Raw genomic sequence first — 19,029 nt, 5'->3', positions numbered from 1 at the left:
TAAGTGGGAAAACAGGTGCAGGAATTTCTGAACAGTTTTCTAAAATCAGGTGACAGCAAAAATAAGACATCATCATTATCATCATCTATTTATATAGCGCCACTAATTCTGCAGTGCTGTACAGAGAACTCACTCACATCAGTCCCTGCCCCATTGGAGCTTACAGTCTAAATTCCCCAATATACACACACGGACAGAGAGACTAAGGGTAATTTAATAGCAGCCAATTAACCTACCGGTATGTTTTTTGAGTGTGGTAGGAAACTGGAGCACCCGGAGGAAAACCACGCAAACACGGGGAGAACATACAAACTCCGCACAGATAAGGCCATGGTCGGGAATCAAACTCTTGACCCCAGTGCTGTGTGGCAGAAGTGCTAACCACTGAGCCACCGTGCTGCCCAGAATTATGTATAGAATGTAGTCTTCCCTGTGCAAGATGTATAGTAATTTATATTTATATATATATATATATATATATATATATATATATACACACATACATACATACATATAGCATGCAACGCACTTAAGTCTAGTAAACTGTTCTTTACTGGGAATAGTTTAAAAAAGTAACGGGACTTGGAAACGCGTTCTGACACTTTGCTTCACGTCAATTTCAACTTCGCCTGCAGCGCTAATGCTCGCTACAATACAGTGGACACCTGCGGGATCAACCATTAAGAACATAGTGCACTATGCTGCAGGGAAGCATTGAGTACATGCATCGAATGCTCTGCTAGAGGAGAGGGGAGAGTACAAGCTTCTGTCATTAAACAGGCGTTTCTAGACGCTGGTGCGACAGCCTTCTGCGCCTGAACTGCGCGGTGTTATTAGTGCCAATGTTTTTTTAGCTTTTTTTTCAGCAGAAAATATGTTGTTAAATTTGGACCTTTTTTGTACATTCATCACAAAAATGGAAAATTAAAAAAGGTGCATTTCTAAGAAGAAAATATAAATAAAACAGATTAAGATTAGACACGTGTGTTTACCTGGCAGCATATTTTGGTCCAGATTACTATCCTCTATCTCTGGGTGAAATTGGTCCCGCTGGGATTTATGCTGCTATTATCCTAGTAAATCTCTTTCACTAATGGTTTTATAAAAAGTTCCTCATTTTTATCAGACTCTTTTTTTTATGTTATAACAAAAAGGCCACAAGTGGGGGAGGGGATCAGGAAAGGTAAGTACAGGATTTACAGTACCTCAATCATTCCATCACTACTACTACAGTAATGCACAGACCACAGTAACTGACCTGTTTTTTACGCTATAGAAAATGTATGTTTTTGTGCATTTTTGCTAACAAGTGTAATGAGGGTTAATAACCATGTCATAGAATCATTGTAATTATGTCTGACTTTCCTGTGCCTGGGTGTATTTATCATAGAAGCAGCCTAGGCTCATACCAAGGGCTACCAGTATTCAAGGCGGGGGGGGGAGGTGATGAATGGTCTTTATGCAAATTTGATTTACTTTTTCCCCTTTTAATCTTTCTATATAATATAAAAATAACGCAGGGGGACATAAGTACATGGGGTGCAGAGTAACTGCAGACTCTGGGGCTCAGGGAGGAGGTTGAGCGTACTTCTGAGCTCAGCGATGGCAGATTATGGTGTAAGCGGATAGGGCACCTGTGCCACATGGAAGGCTGGGCATACAGACCGAGTTCCTTGTTGATCCATGCAGTCATACCCACCTAGGCTGAATGTGACAGCAGTAGAACTGAATTTAAATCAAATTAGGTCGTAGCCACGGTGCATTGTCAGGTCCCAACTGTTTGTGGAGGATGTTGGGAGTTATACTGTAAGGATCAATGGTGAAAGATTCCCTTCACCAGGCAATAAAAGTAAAGTTTAGCTATTATGTTTACAGCACTTTCTTGCCTTTGTCTGATCCAAACATTCAGAGTCATTTATGAAGTCTGGTGGCTCAGTAACTCTGCAAGAAAGTGCAAGTAAATACTAATGCACCACATTTGTTGAAAAAAAAATAATTAATAAGATTTGTTAAAAATGTCCCCATGAGCACCTTGTAACTTTCCTACGAGAGGTCTGACCTGCTGCATGTACACATCACACCTGCTTTTGAACCAAAAAATTGTCAAAAAGCACTAGGACCCCCCCCTCCTCTCTCCCTTGTGACATCACCATCTCACCTGGAGATCTCCTCGGTTAATTACATTGTCTGATTGCAAGCAGGTACTTCCCAGCAATTAACAGCACCTGGTTTACAGGTGGGGCTTATCGTGACAGGTATTGATTATTGATAATTCAGTCCATGTCATGTCCCATGTTCACTAATTGCATTGATGTTAATCACTGCCTCCAATCAGTGAGTGTAATTCACAGGAATCTCCACTCAGGCATTTATTTTAAGTGTTTAAACTGGAGCAGCGAAAAATGATGTTTGCATTAAACAAAATATTGATGCAGGTAGAGCCCTATCCACTTGTTAAATTAATTTAACCCTGCAGTAGAGTCTGAGGCTTGATCTGCACAGACCTATTACTTAGGTCAGTGTTGGCTAACCTGTGACACTCCAGGTGTTTGTGAAACAAAAAGTCCCAGCATGCTTTGCCAATAAATAGCAGCTTATTGTTGGAAGGGTATGCTGGGACTTGTAGTTTCACAACACCTGGAGTGTCACAGGTTAGCCAATACTGACTTAGGGAGTGTGCACCTGAACTATGTATCTGTGTAAGTGCAGGGTCATTGCATTAATTTATTTTATTTTTTTAATCAGGTTTTGAACGTTTACCATGCAAGAAAAGAATTATGTAACCGGCACAGATGGATATAGACCATAAATATGGATGTGTCTGTCAGGGTCATTTTAATAAAGGTACAATTGCCCCAGACAAGGACAGGGGGCAGATGATTGCACTTGGAAATGGAGCCTTTATTGTAGAGTTTATTTCCCATCTGCCCTTTGCCCTATGAAGATAAGAGATCCCTTATATCCAGGGTAATGTAGACCTTAAGGTTTGAATATGGACACGTTACCCTATTATTAACCAAAGTCCTAAATCTATACCAAGTGTGATATAATCCAGGTTTAACCATAAACCAGGCTCCTGTGTCCTAACAGCTCTCTGACCTTACTCCCTAAATTCTATAAATGTAACAACCCATCACTAATCAGTCAGAACATTTGCTCTCGAGAAAACTACATATATTCTTATATTTTGTGGATACAGTTTCAAGTTTCAACTAATAATTGGGTGCCCACCTGTGTCTTAAAATGATTCTGGTCTATATGCAATGGGTTAAAATACAATTAGCTGGATTGTGGTAACCTGAAGCACATACAAACCAAGAGGATTCAGCTGGACTCAGTCCAGCCCATTAACCTAGTCTGATACTATATAATCCAGCTGGACCTGGGTGTCTTTGCCAAACAAAGTGAGAGAAAAGTTGAGGTTTATCAGGCTGTAGAGAGAGAGAGAAGTGTAGAGCAGAAGATGTCTGAGAGAGGGAAGACTCACCTGAACATTGTCATTATTGGTCATGTGGACTCTGGTAAATCCACCACTACTGGTCATCTTATCTACAAGTGTGGGGGGTATGACCCCAGGTCTCTGGAGAAGTTGGAAGCTGCAGCTGGTCAGGTAAGTGAACTGGTGGTGGGTAAATACTTATAGGGTGATATTTATACCTAAGTCAAATACTAGTGTTTAAGTATATCTGTCCACTCCCATCTGGCTTGAGCAAACTGTATAATATGTTAGTGTTACTCTTAAACAAATTCCACAATAACCGGACTTTTTTTTTTTATGTATCTGACTCTATTCCAATCTTTCTCAAACTCCGTCCTCATGGCCCCTAACAGTGCAGGTTTTCCATATCTCCTTACTGGAGCACAGGTCTAATCATTACTGACTGACACATTGTAACAGATACACAGGTGGTATAATTATGTGTCAATCTGTAATGAATACACCTGTGCTCTAACAAGGAGATATGGAAAACATACACTGTTAGGGGTACCTGAGGAATGAGTTTGGGGGAAACACTGCCCTCCCATATAGGGGATGGGTGAGGCCAGTGTCCTAAAGTTGGCCAGGTGACTGGCATGTTCTAGACCAGATCTAAGTAATCCATTTTATATTTTTTTCTCCTGTTGCTGTAAAAATATCTTCATGGTTTGGTAGGGTGCAAGGTTTGTGCTAATACCTATAGGACTGACCATGTCTAAATTATTCCATCTCTATACAATAGTGTGGTGTCTTCTAGTGCCCTGTGTCTTAAACAATTAAATGCTGTTATGTACATAATTTCCATATTGGAGTTATTTTTTTACTACCCTAAGCAGCCATATATATTAACTGAAGGGTGTTCAGTAGCAAATCTTGTCCTGTGTGCCAGCAAGGTATAAGTATTCATTACCCTAATCCTGGGTGACTGATATCCTCTTATGATGTAAGGGGCAGAAATTATATATCCATATAAAACTTCTAACTAGTTTTAATAGTTTTCTGTATTCTTTACCTACCATTGACAACCTCTGTTCTTTAGAACCCAAAATCTATTGCTTATAAAAATAGTATTCTGTTGAGTAACATGGAAACCATAAATGGATTTATTAATACTCGTTGTAGTAAGTGGAACTACTTGTATTAATGAGCAGTCAGCCTTGGTAATGTTTGAGTCTTTCATTCTTACTGATACTTGATGACTTCCTACCTAGATTACAATAAGAAACATTATTTGCTGGCTTCACAAATAGCTGTGTGGTTTGTCTTCCCCATAAGTGCCAATCTGACTGCGCCTCAATCCATTTCTGCTTTACTGCTGCGCAATAACCTGAGTACTTATTAAAAACCTTTAACTTGTTACTTTGCCCTATTTTGGTCAAAGGGGCAGCAGTTCCCACTGTACTATGTGACTGACAGTTTAGTGTTGCTGGAAGATGCAGTGAGGACAGATTTGGGAGCAAGTGTGAACCCTCTAACCCGGTCTCTCTCTTGGTAGGACACTACAATGATATGTCTCCCCAGCATTGCCCTCTTACATAGCGCCGTCTGTCGGCCTGCATTGTGAAACATCAATATAATGCCAATGTTTGAAGGAAGCTGCTTGCAGTAATCGGTAGCTCCAGATACTTTTTAAGGCTAAAACAGAATGTAACTTTAGAAGCCTGTAGACCAGCTGTCTATGCCATGCATGTACTAATGGATATCTTGTATTATCTGGGCACAAAAAAGTTTTGTGGAACCACAAATCCCAGCTGTTATGCTCGGATGTTCACTCTACAGATGTCTGCCATTGGCTGGCAGGGCACACTGGGGTTTGCAGTTCTACATTAACCTAAGATCTATGGTCTGGCTATATAATCTATAGATTGGGACATGCTTGCAGTAGTTGGGTCGTTGCCATGAATATCTTACTATACGGTAAACGCTGGCCCTGGATGACTTGTATTTGTAAAGGGCCACAGTGACTAACGTTCAAAGACTGTCCTCTATTTCCAATATGGAACTGTGCACTAGTTATTTGGCTCATGGTGAACTGTTCACAATGTAACTTTAATGTATAAACTTTGAGTACCTTAAATGTGTACATAATGTGTAAATTCACAAATACCAAGAACCATGGGGTGAGCAATCTACCGCCCTGGGACTTGTTGTGCCATAAATCATTGCCAGGCTGCCGTGTCCTTCAGCCGTATTACTGGCAGGAAGTCTGTACGGGGAAACCTCACCAGTTTGCTACTTGTACGGTTCTGGTAAGCTCTAATATTCAGATTGTTTAGTAGCTACAATATAAAACAACTTGTATTGGGTTAAGTGGTCCTTATAACTAGTTCTAGTGAATGGCCTGCCAGTGCCAACACTGCTTGATGACATTAATGAGAATCTTTCCTAGATTGGGAAAAGCTCCTTCAAGTTTGCCTGGATCTTGGATAAGCTGAAGGCGGAGAGGGAACGCGGGATCACTATCGATATATCGCTCTGGAAGTTCCAAACTAACAAATTCACAATCACGATCATTGATGCTCCTGGGCACAGAGACTTCATTAAAAACATGATCACTGGTACTTCTCAGGTAGGAATTCATGTGGTGGATTGTGTTTGCGTTGAGCGGCTTCTGGAGTGTTACTAATCCCCTCTTATTTCAGGCTGATGTCGCTCTTCTAGTGGTCTCTGCCGCCACTGGTGAGTTTGAAGCTGGGGTGTCCAGGAATGGTCAGACCAGGGAACATGCTCTTCTGGCCTACACCATGGGCGTTAAACAACTCATTGTGTGCGTCAACAAGATGGACATGACTGACCCTCCGTACAGCCAGAAGAGGTTTGATGAAGTGGTCAAGAATGTCACCCTGTATCTGAAGAAGATAGGGTACAACCCAAATTCCATCCCATTTGTACCAGTGTCTGGTTGGAACGGAGAGAACATCACTGCCCCAAGTCAGAAGGTAAATTCTCTGCCCTACATAGGGGTAGAGGAATAATACTAATGTAGTTTGTGGGTGTTCTATAGATCTCTCTATCTTGGTATTAATCACTTGCATGTCATACCATTTTGGCTTCTCTATTTAAAGTTCTCAACATTCTTCCAATGCACTATGATGTCCAGGTATTGCGAAGAGTTTGCCACCAAATGTATAAAGGTGAAATATTAAATTGACTTTTGTGGCTTATTTCCCATTACATGAGGAGCAGGAATCAACCCATAAAACTCAGTCTTAATTTGGTGCCTCCCCATATAAATGTGCCCCACCACCTCCAAGGATATCCTTGGTTAGGAAACTTGTCTCGAAGTTGATTTCTATATCTGGTCCTACCAACTTGATAACAAACTGGTAAAAGTAGGACGATACCCAGATCATGGACTGTGGTCACAAAGCACCAAAGTTGTTGCTCATTTGTCAGCATTAGCACCTGTAAAATATTGTTTCAGAGAAGCACAGTAATTGGAATTACTGCCTCACATCGCTGAGGTTGTAGGTTTGAGTTAGACTTGAGCCCTATCTATGTGGAGTTTGTTCCTGTGTTTCCTTCCACACTCCAAAGACACTTAAGTTACTTTGCTGCCAATGAGATTAACCTTAGTTATGTGTATCTGTGTTGTAGGGAATATAGATTGTAAGCTCCACTGTGACAGGGTCTAATGTGAATTAAGTATTCTGTAAATTGCTGCATAGCATACAGGTACTATACAAAAACCTAAATTGGTGCTCAACTGTCTTGTGATGAGAGCCAAACTGCTACAATGATCAGTTATTTTCTGGTTAAAATAAATGAACCAATGGCTAAAGTTTTATTTTTACCACTTATTTGAGCACTTACATCCACACTGACTGTGTTTTTTTTTCTTGTCCTTAGATGAACTGGTTCAGAGGTTGGAAAGTGAAAAGAAAAGAGAGCTTTGCTAAAGGACAGTCTCTGCTGGAGGTCATAGATTCACTCGTTCCTCCAGTGCGTCCAGCCAACAAGCCTCTTCGATTACCCCTGCAAGATGTGTACAAAATAGGTGGTACGGTCCCTTTCCTCCTGTCTGCTATACCTGGACACTACACATTGAGCTGGGAAGTAGATCTGTCCGCAGAATCCAGCTCTGTTTGTGGGAGACATCTTGGAACATGAACTATCCCGGTGGCCCCCTACATCCTCCCCCCTCATTCCTCTATTCCACATGACACCATGTTTCTACCAATGTCTAAAAGCAATCTGCATCCCACGTTGCCCTCTTTACTGCAATTTTTTGCTGTATATTTAAAATGTGCTTAACAGTACTGCTATTTCTGAAGCTTCTTTCTCAAAAGCCAACTTTTGATAGGAGGGTCTATTGTGAGGGTCCAGTCTTGGAGTCCTGACTAAACTGTAAATTAAATTGGGCAAAAACCTCTTCAAATGCAGTGTCTAGCGAATGAATATCATTCATGTGACCTAAACTATTGTAAACATCACTTAAAGTGTATCTACATGGTGGAAGCATTAATCCTGTGACCCTCTCCTTATGCCACCTATCGGTGACTTTCCTGAGGTACTATCTAATGGTCATAAGGTGACTTGTATTCACTAGCGGCTATAAACTACATTCTCCAAAATACTTTACACTTTAATGGATGGTAACCACTGAATTACTTCCCCCTACAAAGCTATAGTGGTTTGGGGACATGACACTTCAACAAATCGCCCCGTTGGCAAACAGGATTATCTGCATTGTAATGGTTTCTGTTCTGACTTTGGTTGAGCTACAATTTTTTTTTGTCTTTGCTATGTTTGAACCACTAGTATGCTGTTTCAGATGTTTGGATATAGATTTATGTCCCCTTCAATATGCAAAACCATTCCCCAGACATGTATAATGTATAGTGTCCTGGTGGACACAGCATGCAGCAGTGAACCCTAGACTTATTTAGATTTTTTTTTTTTTTATATATTTAAAGACCTTTGGCAAAACCTTGCCACCAATCTATATAACCACTCATTAATACATGGCTTTTATTCTTTGTGCTTCCCTGTCTCTGTAAGGAATTGGCACAGTTCCCGTGGGTAAAATTGAGAGCGGGATCCTGAAGCCGGGGATGACCATCTCCTTTGCACCATCAAACTTTACTGCCGAAGTGAAGTCTATAGAGATGCACCACGAGCCCCTTCAGACGGCGTTCCCGGGATATAACATCGGCTTCAATGTCAAAAACATTGCGGTGAAGAACCTGAAGCGTGGAAACGTTGCTGGCAATTCAAAGAGTGACCCACCCAAAGAAGCCACCAGCTTTATAGCCCAGGTAAGGAGTAGTCCCATACATTATGCCTGATGGCCTTCAAGGGCTTATGGGTAGTCTCTCAACCTGGTGATGGAGAGGGCTGTCCATAGCATTGGTTACAATAACCATTGGCAAAACCAGAAGGCTGAAGTTTTCTTAACCAACATACATTAATGTAATGTGCCCCTTGCCTGTGTGGGGGGCATAGATGCCAAAGAGTGTCTTGTTGTTGGCCTAAAATACTATTATTCTTGGTAGTTAGTCTAACATTGGCTGATGCAACGTGTCTCTAGATTGGCAGTGTATAGTAGGCTCTCAATCTGTTGCCAGACCTCATGTTGTAAGTCTCAATGTCATTTTTTTTTTTTTGTTTAAGATGATCATCCTGAACCACCCTGGTTTCATCAAAGCCGGATACTCCCCAGTCATAGACTGTCACACGGCTCACATTACATGCCAGTTCTCAGAACTTCAGGAGAAGATCGATCGGCGATCTGGAAAAAAACTGGAGGACAATCCTGCTGTACTGAAGTCAGGAGATGCAGCCATCGTGAAACTCAAGCCCATCAAACCCTTCTGCGTGGAGAGATTCTTCGACTATCCGCCTCTGGGTAATTATCCCACAGTCTGTCTAATTCAATGAATGCCCTAAACTGGTGTTGAATATTGATGTTATCACAAGGGGGGAAGTTTGAAACTGCAAGAAGTACTGAACCAATACTATAAACAAGATGTCTGCTCCTATCAGTTAGGTCATAAAGGAATAAACTCGTAGAAGATACTTCAATAGTTTACAAACCTAAATATTAGTACTTTGCATGGGTATCTGACATAAGGGCAGGACATGAATCGGGAGTCGACAAGGTGGGTCGATCATAATTCTCGCCATGCAGTGAAGAAGAAACAAGGGAGTGAGAAGGACATTAATAGGAGATTGCTGTTCCCTCATCAGTGATGGAACCAGCCTTTAGGATGTATAATTATTTGAGGGACTGGTATGTTACATTCCGTATCACCTATTGTCATCACTATCTTTCCAGGAAGATTTGCTGCACGAGATTTGAAGCAAACTGTTGCCGTGGGAGTCATAAAATCGGTGGAAAGAAAGGCGAAGTCTGGTTAGACTAACCCCAATTCTGACACATCAAGAAATTGAGGAGTTTATTTTGTTAATGTAAAATGTTAATAGAACCAGCCGAGATCAGTGTTGTGTAACTGTTCTGGTGTGATGGTCTCAAGTTAATTAAAAGATCAACAAGCAACTGGTGTAGTAGTTTGGTTTTCACACTTTTCCTAGTTGTGCCATAAAGCTGACAAGTTGGTCTACAGAAAACTCAGACTGTAATAAGGTTGGTGTAACATTGGTTGCCTTCAGTTTCTGGCTGGGAACTCAACCTGTGTCCGGTCAGCAGATATTTTAATACTAGAACAATGTTTTGACTCCAGCACTTGTCCACTTGGCCAGTCTTGATCATATAAAGGGAATTAAAATGTGTTGTGTTGGCAAAGCCTTACAAAAGGGTTCCTCCAGTATTGTTATCAGGACCAACATGTCCTGCAGGACGGGGTCTTTGCCAAAATGTGTAATCCTTGTGTTCATCCAGCTGCATTAAGATCAGGAAGGATAAGGGTCAGTTACTGTGGGGCTGAAGTGTATTTTATGCTGAGAACTTCTTGTAATTTGGGTGTCTTGGTTTGTAACTAAAAAATATTGGAGCCCTACCAATAAATTCAGTTGAATCTACGTGCAATTGGTGTAACACTTGGCTGCATAAAGAGCACAGGAGCCCTGACGCCCTCTGCCAAACCCCCTTCCCCGGAAAGCCAGTGAGCGTGGGACCCAGGCTGCTGGTGACTGTACCTTATGGAGGGTAACGCACACTAGCAACCAGATTGGAGTCCATTAATACAATGGCTACTGCCCTGTAAGCCCATCTTGTATACTAATTGTCCAATGGGCTTTAAGTTTGTAGAGTGATCACCTTTAATGAGTTGGGTGAGGTGTCTTTTCTTAGATTGGAGGGAGCCCTTGGACTTTTCAGCTTTCTGTAACATTCCCTCAAAATACAAAGTACAAACTATGGTTATTTAATAACAAATAACCCCCATAAGTCCATAGACTTATGACAAGAGCTGCCTATTGGGTATAAATGTCAGAACCGTTATCAGATATTCTACTAAACACTTAGAATCTTGCTACAGGCTGGAACCTTGGTACAGTTGTCTTGTGTATATGCTCAGTTTCTGAGATACTACCATAGGTGTTGTATACTATGTCCTTCACCTTATTTTCTGAGTCTCCTGAAACCCCAGTGCATCTTCCTCATCTTCAACAGTAAGTTTGAATGCAAACTAATTCCGCATGGATCTGTTAGTATTTCTTGACATGTAAATACTATCATACCTCACATGCAATTTTACATTTGTCAGGGAAATATTTAACATTACATACATTTCCTGTAACTGTGGCAGAAGTGCATACATGTGAGCCATGTGTAACGATGGTGGAGCCAGGAACAAGCTCTCTGGTCCCTTCAGTGGTTGTGGACAACAGGGGTCCAGACTTACAGCCTTCTGGGTAAGGGGTACAATGAGTTATATTGGCTGCTGCACTAAACATCTATCCTGGTCTGTGAGTGGACGCTGCATAGGTGACCAGCCTGAGTCTGTCATGCAGTGGTCAGATGTCCCTACACTCCCAGGGATACGCTGCTGCTGACTTGCTGTTTAGGTATTAAATGTCAGATGGTGTAATTTGGTTCACTCTTGTACACTAGAATTCCCATAAAGAGCTGTTTTTACTGAATTGAATGTTTAGATAAATACTAACTCAGAAAAGCTGTTGTACAGTTGATTGACATTCTCTAGGGACAAACTTGTTCAAACCTGGGATTGTCACTTGACAACTAGGATTTTATATTGGTCTCAATGTCCAGTATTAAACTAAACAATGTGCAGTAGTCATAATGTGAGGATGTGGTAACAGCACACACTGCGCTTCCCTCAAACTTGCAAGAGGTATTAGTTTGGGGTAGGGTCACAGAGCAGGTCTTAAGCTGGGCCCAAAATACAGGGTTTTCAACTAATTATCATGCTGATCGTATGACAAACAACCATTTGGTCATATATAGCATTAGTGTGTATGCTCCAACAATAATGTTTCAGCATAACAAAGCACCTCGTTTCAGTTTATTAACTTCCTAAAAATCATTATCAACGATGTTGGGCAAATGTGGAAGTGTGTGTACACCTGCACGACCAGTGTAGGCAGATATCTGTAGTCACCATCTTTACAGCAGATGGTTATGACAGATGAAGATCACAGATCTGGAGGTAAATCATGGAGGTGAGTACACATGAAATGGCTGCGCATTGGGACGTTTAGTTGGTGAAATCGCACCTGAAGTAAAATGCAATAGTGTGTGCCCAGCTTTATAGCCCACGCGTGTCTGGGTATTGGGAGTTAGATGGTAGCTGACGCTTTCTGTTGTAAAATATGTGCAGAAAAACACTGATTGCTTTAATTGTAGCTACAGAGCGCGTTAGTCACTTCTCTTTACTTGTGTAAAATGATCTGCTTTTATAGCTTGCTGTACTGTCCATTTATTTCTTGTAAATATTGCCAGAGATAAAAACTTAAATGGGAAATTTAAAAAAAAAAAAGAAATTGGATTACAAATACAACTCTGACCCTCCCCAAATATAACCTATATAATGTACCTCCAACTTAATTTGAGGATGTGACTTACATCGAACTGTCATTTTTAGTAGTTACTCAATAGATTCATAACTGGCAGAAGAGGAAAGGCTCACAGCCCCTGTGCTCAGCTGCCAGCAAAAATCACCCCATGAATATACCCTACCTTAAATAATAAAAGCAGAAGTGTTATTTGTATAGATGTGTAACGACTCACCACTGCTCTGAGGTATTTGGGGTAAGTTTCACTTAAAAAAAAAAGAAAATATATATATATTCAATCTGTGGACCAATATTTGTGCTCATTAAATAATACAACTTCCGTGTTCAGAATTATTATATATTTGAAATGTGAGATCTTGTTTCTGCTTTTCTAATACAAATCCCAACCTGTGACATCAAATTGCAGTTGATTGATCCTATTTACAGAAACATCAGTGAAGATTGGCCATTGAGTATTTATAGAGGCAGCTTACAAAAAAGATATTTTAAGTGCTACATCTCTGTAACATCAGTTGTACAGCTTGGCTTTATATGTTGATAAATTGTAAGCAATCCTCACAATGGAAATTGTCCACGCTATAGTCCCAATCCAAATTAACACTTGTGTTCTCATCATTTTTTTTCATTTCAACATCTATCAACCGCTCCTATAGACATATCAAACAGACTACTCTTTGGTTTCTGTAACTTCACAGAAGAGGTGCGCAATGGTTTTATTTACTGTTACATAGAGCACCATTATATGAATGACTAAATATTGTCTAAGTTCCTATCCCAGTGGAGCTTACAATCTATTCCCTTCCACACACTAGGGATAATTTAATCAGAAGCCAAATGTTTTTAGTGTAGGAGGAGGTGGGAAACACACACACCGTACAAATGTCACACAGAGAACGTACAAATGTCACACAGAGAACGTACAAATGTCACACACAGGGCCCTGGTTGGAATTGAACCAATGGGTGAAAACAATGTTAACCACTGTGCTGCAGTATTTGTTTGCTCAGTCCTGTTGCATCATAGGGCTAATGGTTGTAACTAATTCTTTAATAACATTACGCTAATGGGATAATCTTTGCTCTAACTGTATTGGCCAAAGCCCCCAGCAGCCAGTTTAGGAGTATCTGGTGGCTGAACACATCCCTGCAGGTGGAGACTGTGATGCTTGATTACTATACAACCACCCAGCAGCCTGATGTACATATTATTCAGTATCCCGTGGTATTGCTTTGCTGCCAACTGCTAATGTAGCCCTACTGTAACACAATGCTGCTGTATGCTGCATGGGATATGCTAGTTGTTAGACAGTACACCCAAAACTATTTTCATAATGAATTTTGTATTACTTCTAATTAAGTAACACAAGAATTATGAGTTTAACCACCAAAAATCACATTATTGTTTTTCAGAGTCTTTAGGACGCTGTATCGTTGGAGGCTGCTGTTAGTACTTGTGTTCTACCTAATTAATAAACCTTGATATCTACATTTGATATATTATAAACAGATTGTGGCCAGTTTGATGTATCTCAAATTGAATGGATTGTTGTACAAATGTTTCAAAGCAGTAAAAAGCATTTCAAGTTATTTTGTGATCGCTGAACATTCTGTGTATAATACATTAAGGAGCAAGTCCAATTACGTGCTGCATCCTGCACAAAATCGCTCTGCGCATGCGCCCAAACAAGACTTATACCAGAGATTGCAACAGCGTGCCAATGACTTACATTTGCCTATGAATTGAAGGGCAGAACGGGGCCTATCCTGCAGTCTGTTCTATCTGTCTACAGCCAGAGGGTACTTAGACCCGTATTCAAATGGAAACGTTGTACTTGAGATCTGCTTGTACTTGAGTACAATCGGACATCTTGCAAGTTGCTTTCAGTGCTACTACAGACTGTCAAACGGCAATGTTTTAATTTATTTTAAACTTTTTTCATTCTAATGTAACATGGCAACTTGTTCTATTTAGCTGTATAAATTGTTTTAATTACTATATATTTTCCTTAATTAACATTTTGCTGCAACGTGGGGCTTTAATATTGCATTGACAAATGTGTAAAGGAAAATAGACCCAAGGACATTTAATGTCATCAAACAGCACCCTCTGGTGGTTAATTCTGCAAGTTTCACAGAATATCAAATGATCATGCAATTGTAAAATTTAAGTGAAATCAGGTCAATTCCAGACGTAAGTGTATATTAAGGTTGGAAAAAGCATACTATGCTGATTGACTGTAGAAGAATGGCCTTACATTTCGTTGATTTACTGTGAAAACCTTTTATTTGTCAAAGTTGCTCTCCGTACTCTGCTATATTTCTTTGAATTTGGACAACATTCCCAGTCATACTTTAAATCATGAAAGGAGAATTCCATCTTCGTAGTGAAATTTTGCAAAAATAAACTACCACCTCCTTGCGGGAACCCCTTGTAGCACCCAATTGCCTTCCACACCAGGCTAATACACAGTAGGCAAAAACAAACTTGTCCTTAAATTTTAATTTTGGCTTCCTTCACCCACCAATGTTTATGTTCTCGTGTTCCTAAAACTGGGCTCCACTTGGCTTTGAACAGGATCACAAGTGCTATTGAGGGTGAACATGTGGAGGGGCTGTTACACCTGCGCCTGTCACTTATCCTCAAGCGCCCCCTGGAGGATGACTCATTGTCTTCAGCCTTTAGCAGGGGATTACATCAAGATTAAAACTACATCATCTTTTATTTATAAGGCACCACAAGGAGTCCGCAGGGCCAAACATTTTACTTTCATGATTTCTTTTCACTTTGCAGAACAACAATTCTGTTTCAAAATTAAATTTCAGTTTATATCTCTCCCTGTCACAATGTTGCACCCCCAAAAGCCTACTGCCCTAGGCAGCAGCCTATTGGATAACTAGGCCCATAGGCAAACCGAGGGGGGTGGGGGGTTTCCTAGTGCCTAGAAACCCCCCTCCCAGCTTGGAGTACTGTATGCTTGAGGTGGCTGGACCCTGCCCTGGGACCAGCCACTTTGCAGCTTGTGTGCAGATGGTTTCTGTCTGCACTGTTCACAGCCATCTCTCCCCAACAAGTATTGAAAGCAGCAAGAACAGGTAGGAGAGAGCAGGACAGTCTATCATCTGTTCTGACACACTCAGTCAGGACTTTGTCCTGATTGTAGGGACAGTTGGGAGGTATGTCCCGCTTCACACGGCTCTGCTCGAAAAGGGAGTAGTGCACGCAGCATTGTCCATGTATATGATGGGGATAGGAAGAGTTGGAGAGCCGCCAAGCACTGTCTAAAATTATAGCCACGCCCCGAAGCATGCTGGCCACGCCCACTGGCGGTGTGGCATGGAAACCCCTCTCTACAAATCCTGCATTTGCCCCTGACCAGGCCCTGGGATTTAACTTAAAATATCAAGTAGTCCTTTTGAAAAATCCCCAGTGATCGTGTCTGCAGGCTGTACACCATTTACAGATAGTTATACCTATAACACAATATATTTCCTTCAATCAGATCAGAGAATCAACGGTTTTTGAGGTGATCCAATGTTAATAACTGGTCTGGAATTTATTACTTAATGAATAGTTCCTCTTTGATTTCCCCTAAAACTCCATAAAAAGGAACGTTTTAATACAGAAAGATGTGTGTAACACTTAGACAAAATACAATCCTGCTTTTATTAGCAGCAATATGCCAAAGGCAAGCACAAGTGTAGTCATTTATATTCCATTATATTATAAATATCAAAATATTTATAACATACAGCTCTTGCGATATTTTGTTCCACTTATTACCACTCCATATTCAGACTTAGAAAAAAACAAACAGGTTTCTCTTGTCGATGTCACTTTAAACATTTTTATTAATTTATAATATGGAATGATTAATAAAATGAGCTTGTGACTTTGCATTAAAAACAGCGTATTGTACCATGTTGTTTGAACACTTTTTGCAAGGTGACGTCTGCAAACGTCAGATCCGTTCATCTGATTTCCTTCAGGTACTTCCGACATGACAGCTATTGCGTATTGCTGGGATACTTGGAAATAAATAATACGTTTCCTCCATGCAAAGTCTTATAGACTTGATTATGATTGGCTGTCATATTAGAGCCAAATTTATATTTGATTATCACAATGAAAACAGTTTGACGTCTCGGTCCTAGATAAAAACAAAATAAAAAAAAATACATATATATATATATAAAAAAGAAAAAAAAAAAGCTGGGAAAATATAAATAAAATATTTCTACATGCAGAAAATGTGCCCTAAACAAACAAAAAAACAAAATAAAAAAAAGACAAATTTAAAAATGAAATAAATTCGGCAGTGCACAGGAATGAGAAAAAGAGAGAAATTTAGTTGTCAATGTTCATGACCTATCAGACAGCGACAAAAAATAAACGGAGGGTTTTCCTTTGACTCTTTGATGTGTGTTTGTCGAGTTATTATTCTTTTTGCGTCGTTACTAACTAAACAGTTACCACAAATAACAAACGTCAAAGTTCCAGTACGTAACATGATGACCAGGTCTGGGCTGAAAGACCCTGCAACAGCCCAACATTAGGGTCTCCCGAAAATGTCTCACCTACGGCAACCAGAGACCCCTCCAGCAACGGAGTTTAATACTTTTGTGTCTGATTTATTAAGCTTCTATTTAACTAACAATATACATAAAGTCCTTTTCAACTTTGCATCTATGAATAATTTATGGTACAGTTTAAATAATACATTAAAGGATAAAAAAACAAAACGAAACAAAAAAAAAAAATTGAAGAGTTATACATATAGGTGTACATATTTATTTTCGTGAGGCTTGCCAGCCCCCCGTAGGTTTGATTCATGTTAGAAATAAGTAATACTGTCTATTTCATATAGATCTCTCTAATGGAAAAATATTCCCCTCGATCCTTACGGCTACAGAACAGCTTGGCCTAAACAAGAAACTAGAGGACTACAATTATATTCCTGTTTTTCTTTTAAACGCAGGTTTCAAGTATTCTGGAATTGTTTTGTGGTTTGATAAAACGCATGCATATTGTAAACAGACTAATATCGCTTAGCAGTCATTAGGTTAAATCCGATGAAATGTCATATATATATATATATATATATATATGCAATATATATATTTCAATAAAAGAAGCCTTTAGATAGAAATATATCTTCTTTTACTACTTTTAGCAAAGTAACAGTTATGAGTGTTGCAAAAGTTCAAAGGATACAAATACAGAGAGCACAGAATTACTTGACGTTTTGTTAAAAACTACCCCGAACTTGTTCTAGCCGAACTAAATACGCAGCTTGAGTGCTTGCAGGCGGGATTGGCGGGTGGATGGAGGAGTCTCCCGCGGTCCCATCGCCGGTATCGTGTGTAATACAGAGTGTTGGATAAGACGACGCTGGCAGTAAGGGGTGAAAGTGCTGGACGCCAATGGCTGGTTCACGGATGCTTCTCCGACTATTGTAATACTGGCAATGGCAGGATAACATCGCACATTTACAATACAGATAATGGATGAGGTGAGAACAGGAACCTAAGTACAGACGCGGTACAGAATATGCAGAAATACAGCAGTAAGCTGGCTAAGACGGTCCGGCCTGGGCGGGGAAGATTTGCAACAACTAAACGTCCGTTTTCTATTCCGACAAGATGTGGACGAAGGACACTGGAAAGACTCCTTTTCTATCTGGAAATCCTTCGATGTGACCGATCTGGATGGGAAACAGAAATACAGACAGTATTCACCAATCAAATGTCATTTCCTTTTGCTGAAACTCAAACTGGGCTCTAAGACTTAAGTGGCCAGTTGTACATTGTGTTTTGGGTTATTTTACATGATGTTTGGGGTGTTTTTAGACCTTAGATTACACCAATGTTTCCTGTTCCCTTGAAGAAACGTAAAACGGGGGTTTAATTATATGTTATTATGATGGAGGTCCTATAATGTGTTATTATTTGTCGCATATATTTGGTAATATTGTAGTTGTATCACTTCACAGCATGGTGGCTCAGTGGTTAGCACTTCTGCCTCACAGCGCTGGGGTCACAAGTTCGATTCCCAACCATGGCCTTATCTGTGTGGCGTTTGTATGCTCTCCCCGTGTTTGCGTGGGTTTCCTCCGGGTGCTCCGGTTTATTCCCACACTCCAAAAAACCTACTAGGACGTTAATTGGCTGCTATCAAATTGACCTTAGTCTCTGTGTGTGTGTGTGTTAGGGAATTTAGACTGTAAGCTCCATTGGGGCAGGGACTGATGCGAGTGAGTTCTCTGTACAGCGCTGCGAAATTAGTGGCGCTATATAAATTGCTGCTGCCGATTTCTGCACCTCAGTGCAATATTAGTAAATGAGCCGTTGTTTCTTCTTGTTGTGGAAATCCTCTAACAATTAAAATTTCTGGATTCCTGAAGTCTGCTAATATTCCTGAAATACTGGTTGTTGTTGACAGGACATCGATTATGTATATCGGTATTAGATATTCACTGAGCCACCCTGGTTGGTCACTCAATCACAGGAAATCCACTAGATTTCTTTTTAGTGATCTGCCAGTAAGGGGATTTTGCAAAACATTTGACTCTAAGTCAGTAAAGGGCAACCTGATAAACTTCAGGTTGCCCGTTATAT

General features: G+C 40.3%; 2 protein-coding genes across 2 annotated transcripts in view; one reads left to right on the top strand and one right to left on the bottom strand.

The window, feature by feature from the left end:
• Nucleotides 1-3,324: 3,324 nt before the first annotated feature.
• Nucleotides 3,325-9,977, top strand: LOC142157610 (elongation factor 1-alpha). Its single transcript, XM_075211211.1, has 7 exons — nucleotides 3,325-3,610; nucleotides 5,868-6,047; nucleotides 6,121-6,417; nucleotides 7,328-7,478; nucleotides 8,480-8,736; nucleotides 9,092-9,326; nucleotides 9,756-9,977. The coding sequence occupies exons 1-7, from the start codon at nucleotides 3,464-3,466 to the stop codon at nucleotides 9,836-9,838; spliced, it is 1,350 nt and encodes a 449-aa protein (XP_075067312.1). The 5' UTR covers nucleotides 3,325-3,463; the 3' UTR covers nucleotides 9,839-9,977.
• Nucleotides 9,978-16,245: 6,268 nt separating this feature from the next.
• The window catches only part of ASAP1 (ArfGAP with SH3 domain, ankyrin repeat and PH domain 1), a 205,368-nt gene continuing 202,584 nt past the window's right edge, over nucleotides 16,246-19,029 (bottom strand). Inside the window, exon 31 of the mRNA XM_075211471.1 lies at nucleotides 16,246-18,116. Coding sequence (XP_075067572.1) covers nucleotides 18,042-18,116 — 75 coding nt within the window. The 3' untranslated portion in view covers nucleotides 16,246-18,041. The remainder of the gene's footprint in view (nucleotides 18,117-19,029) is intronic.

This window comes from Mixophyes fleayi, chromosome 5, assembly GCF_038048845.1.
Source record: "Mixophyes fleayi isolate aMixFle1 chromosome 5, aMixFle1.hap1, whole genome shotgun sequence".
Lineage (NCBI taxonomy): Eukaryota > Metazoa > Chordata > Amphibia > Anura > Limnodynastidae > Mixophyes > Mixophyes fleayi.
Note: the sequence above shows the minus strand (reverse complement) of the source record. Positions and strands in the feature narration are given on the sequence as shown.